This window comes from Perkinsus marinus (genome assembly GCF_000006405.1).
Source record: "Perkinsus marinus ATCC 50983 genomic scaffold scf_1104296964226, whole genome shotgun sequence".
NCBI classification, from domain to species: Eukaryota; Perkinsozoa; order Perkinsida; family Perkinsidae; genus Perkinsus; species Perkinsus marinus.
Window position 1 is genome coordinate 19,673 of NW_003204753.1, and position 4,759 is coordinate 24,431.

General features: G+C 42.3%; 2 protein-coding genes across 2 annotated transcripts in view; both read right to left on the bottom strand.

Annotated features, from left to right (window-relative positions):
* Window positions 1-1,221: 1,221 nt before the first annotated feature.
* Pmar_PMAR003217 (oxoglutarate/malate translocator protein, putative) lies at window positions 1,222-3,755 on the bottom strand (the record flags this gene model as incomplete). Its single annotated transcript, XM_002770882.1, has 8 exons — window positions 1,222-1,281; window positions 1,303-1,390; window positions 1,586-1,690; window positions 1,740-1,853; window positions 2,108-2,211; window positions 2,256-2,347; window positions 2,924-3,062; window positions 3,726-3,755. The coding sequence occupies 8 exons, from the start codon at window positions 3,753-3,755 to the stop codon at window positions 1,222-1,224; spliced, it is 732 nt and encodes a 243-aa protein (XP_002770928.1).
* Window positions 3,756-4,644: 889 nt separating this feature from the next.
* Pmar_PMAR003218 (casein kinase, putative) overlaps window positions 4,645-4,759 on the bottom strand; it is a gene marked incomplete at both ends in the record, with an annotated part of 10,449 nt that continues 10,334 nt past the window's right edge. Inside the window, one exon of the mRNA XM_002770883.1 lies at window positions 4,645-4,667. Within this exon, the coding sequence (XP_002770929.1) occupies window positions 4,645-4,667 (23 nt within the window). The remainder of the gene's footprint in view (window positions 4,668-4,759) is intronic.

Below are 4,759 nucleotides of genomic sequence, written 5' to 3' on the forward strand. Positions count from 1 at the left end.
AGGTGAGCTCATCGGTGTGGCGGCAGCAGCAGCGTTTGACATGTCCCAATCACAACGAGAAGATTGGCTGATCACCGAGGTTGCTATTCATGCACGAAATCCCTAGAGAGAAGAATAGTCGTGAAGTCCCAGCGGAAAACCCTCACACCATGCAGTCACAACAAGCTTACAAAAAACCTGATATCATCATCATCATGCCAAGCACAACGCCATAGTAGTGAGCTCTCATACTAAATGTTGAAGGAATGTCAGGCCGTAGCGGTAGAGTCCGCATATACGTCCAAGAAGGAAAATACGACGGCCCAGTGCGATGCCACGCAAGACCGACCGTTGTTCGCGTATTTTGCTGTTGTAAAGGCTCGGCCTTGCACACCGCGGTCTCTTTATATGCCCCCCTACTGTTTCGAATGAATACATGCTTTGGCGTGCCCGATGCCAGAGTGTGTGGGCGTATTGGATGCCAACCGAGATGGTGCTTAGCGAGAAGCTCCAGTGTTGGAATGTATGTTCCTTTTCCTCAGCTGAGCTCGGGGGCTTCGAATTCGGGTAGAAGTGTACAAAAACCAACAAGAATCTGCGGAAAGTTCCTCAAGACTTCCGCATTATCACCGACACAGATAGTTGATCATGCGCGTATTCTCGCACACCGATAATTTCCCATATTTTTCACAACACTCCTCAACAACGCCAGAGTTGATCATAGAGACACTTGCAAACCAAAGTAGGACGCTATCCCACTCGAGAGCTTATGCCGAAAAAATAGAAATAATAAGGAAATACAGCAGAACCGAAGAGGAGTCAAAATTCATTGAGTAATGTTTTTCACGATGATAACCTTACTGCTTGTTTGCGGTACTCTTCAAAGGCCACGAATGCGATGGTGGTGTACGGACCAATACGAACCTGGAAATGGAAACTTGCAGTATTGTCGTCCTCACACACTGGTCATCGGCGATATGGTAGAGAGACGGGGCTATAGTCTTTTCAGAAATTTAATCGTTTGCCCAGATTTTAATGATTTCCCACTTGCTTTCGGAAAAATGTTTTCAATAATTCTCTTGGAAAAAAATGCACTTTTCTGAGTTTCTTCCTGAAAGTTTGTCAAGAATCTATGCAATGATTCAATAAAATATCACATGACCATTATAAAAACACACGGACAAAAAACAGCGTTTGTCGAAATACAAGGAATTGATAGATCTTCATATGCAATCAAGTAAATTATTGAAAATTCGGCTGAACAATTCCAAGGCACGCGAGGAAGGGGAGAGAGAGACCGACCTAATAGCATAGAAGTCTTACCCAGTTCGGGATGAAGCCTTTATATACGGCAAATAGACCTTCCGACTTCACCGTCTTCAATAAGCAATCGGTCAAGCCACGGTACACTCTGAGGTTAATGATACCAGTGCACATGGTCAACTACATGTGTTGGTGACAATATGGAAATTTGGAGGAAATTTTTGCTCATTTCTGTACAGTTCTACCCAAGTTCGTATAATTAGTGAAAAATCTCCTGAGCTCAGCCGAGGAAAGCGAGCATATATTCCTCCAACACTGTTCTTGATGGTGTACAAATACTTACCTTCCCTTCGTAAGATCTTGGTTCATGAGACGAGTCTTCGCTACGTCAACAGGTGTGCTCACAACGGCTGCGACGAGACCAGCGATCATCGAAGAAACGAAATAACTGAATAATCGTTCAACCGAAGCGGAATAATTCACCCACTTTTACTCACCTGAACGTATTATCGCCGAAAACTTTAACGATTTCTTCTTTGCATTGATCATAGGTCGCCAACTCAGCCGCGTTCACCAAAAATGCACGTTGCATATTCGGGATGACCCCAACACTGAAGAAAATTTTCCCATCAATTCATTACAGTGCGTGCCAATTTGATACGAAAATGTGAAAAATGTTCCGCGTTATTTTCCGAGATAATGAGAATCAATCTGAAACTATGAACAGGTGATGCGATAAAAGTAACCTTTCGAGACTATGATAGCGACAAGTTGTTCACTATCATTAATCCCGGAATAGAAAACGCACATTCTCCACATTTGCATAGTATCAAATTGGCACGTACTGTCTTTTCGAGTGACCAACCTGATTCCCCGCATGCCTTCGCTTTTATACATTTTGAAAAGTCCGTCAAAAACGTTTCGATAACGCCTTTCAGCTCCCAGTTTCAAATCGCCTTGCATTCTGACCTGCCGCGAAATGAAATTGAATTTCATCGGACAGAAGTGCTCACCTTTATAACATCTACGGGGTTGATCAACGCTGAGCCGAGAATACCACCGACTCCTCCTGCGAGAATCTTCACTTTCAGGGACGCTGATGATTCTGAAAAAATGAAAAAAGCCAAGAAAATCGTCTGTAATGGTTTAGGTTTTTCACGATCAATCGGAACCCGATACGTTGTGTGTGGAAAAATATGCACATGGGCAACTGCATGTGTTGGTGAGAATATGATAATTTCGAGGAATTTATCATTGGTTCTTGAACAGTTTTACTCTAGTACATATAAAATAAGTAAGGAAACGCCCAAGCTCAGCTGAGGAGAGCAAATATATGCCAACACTGCACAGGAACAACAGCTCTCTCCTTGGTGAAAATATATGCATGTCAACTCTTCGTACGATGTCACGAATTCTGACCAATTGAAGAAGTATGGGAAAGTATTTTACACGTTCCTGGTAAATTCGTGTGGAACTACTATAACTAGTGAGGAAACTTCTGAACTCAGCTGAGGAAAACAAACCATATATTCCAACACTAGATCGACGTACCGATAACAGTGTGGATTTGCACATGATCAACCATTCGAGAAATTCTCATTGATTTCTGTACACTCCTGCCCTAAACCGTGTGAGAATTCCAATAATATAGCTTTGGCAACTCCTGAAATCAAGCACTTACTATCTTCGCCGAGTAGTTTGCATGTCTCGTCTCTCAAGGGTTCGTATAGTGCAAAAACTAGGCCCCTATATAGACCCTGTCGCACTAGAGCTGCTGAGAACCCCTTGTACAAACCAGAAGTGCCTTCGTTTTGATAAACCTACAGAGAGGGGATATTGCCGTTTGTGGAAAGATACCACTACAGGGCTTAGTGCCCACTTGATACAGTCGTGGCAATGATGAATTCGGGAGAAGGAAGACCCACTACAAATTTCGGCGCAAAGGGAAACAGATGGAGAAATTGAAATTAGCCACACGGAGTTCTCATTACCATGCAAATGTGAAGAATGTGCGTTTTCTATTTCGGGATTAATGATAGTGAACAACTTGTCGCTATCATAGTCTCGAAAGGTTACTTTTATCACATCACATGTTCATACCAATTTATACATTGTTTATGCGATATAGTTCTGTTTATGCGATTGATTCTCATCAATCTCGGGAAATAACACACATCTGCACATCAAATTGACCCGCACTGTGTCGAAAATTTCTAAATTCTCAAAGATTCAAACTCAAAAATTTGCCTCAACTCCATAAAGAGAATACATAACAACAAAATAAGCGATCAAGATCGACCTTTTTTATCGCATCAGCCATTCCATGATAACGTTTGACTCCTCCAGCCTCCCCGGAAAGCTGCAGTCGAGTTTTCGACGTGTCGATGGGATATCTACTCCAACACTGTGAACACTCTTAATGCCATAATGTACGTGAAAAAATCAGCAGTTTGGCTAGCAAGAGCTCCAGCGAGTGGTCTCACCCACCACTTCTCATCAGCGTGAGCCTGCATGGAAAAGGAGGCGAGTTACTACGGAAGGTGCGATATGAAGTATGATATTATTACTAAACACAACTTCAAATAGTGGCCACAGTCGGAATAAATAAACCAGTCATGCAAAAACGGACTGATTCCTCTTCTTACGAAGAATGATCTGTTCACAGAAGTGTGGTATAACAGACGAGAAATATTTCTAAAAATAAATAAATAATTTTCTATTATTTACTATCACCACGATTCTCTCATCATAACAAAATCCATTTACACTGCAAATCGGCAGTTTTCCAAAATCATGCGTAGGGTGATTCGACTTGAAGCCTTCGCCTATTCTGAACTCAACTAAAGTGACTTCACTTAAGTGGCACACAGGTGACTCACTACACAATTTTATAAAACATAGAATCGACGGACACTTTGAAAAGGCATACTTCTTCTGCCGATCCTCTGTGACCCCGAGCTTCCTCGGCAATTTGTCTCCATCCGTTTACTAGCCAATACTGCAATTATTCTTGTGGTGAATACTCACAAATTGTTCATCTACGGATTATCCGTAACGGATATGATTCCCCCGACCATCTGCTGAACTCAACCGCGGCTCTTTTGCTCATACTTGGACAACGTGAGTATAAAAAGGATCGCCATCATCATTTCCATAATGCCATCTCGATATAAACATTAGTGACAGAACAAGTCTGCTGCGACCTAGACTAGGTCACCTAGTGTGGGAGGGAAAACATGCACATGTTCAACTACAAGTGTTGGTGATGACAATATGAAAATTCTGGGGAAATTTTGGGAATTTCTTGCTGGTTTTTGAACACTTCTACCCGAATTCGTATATAAACTTCCATGATTAGTGAGGAAGCTCCTGAGCTCAGCTGAGGAAAGCGAACATATATTCCTACTCCAACACTGTGTTCACTCCTGAGCTCAACTGAGGAAAGCAAACATATATTCCTACTCCAACACTGTGTTCACTCCTGAGCTCAGCTGAGGAAAGCGAACATATATCCTAC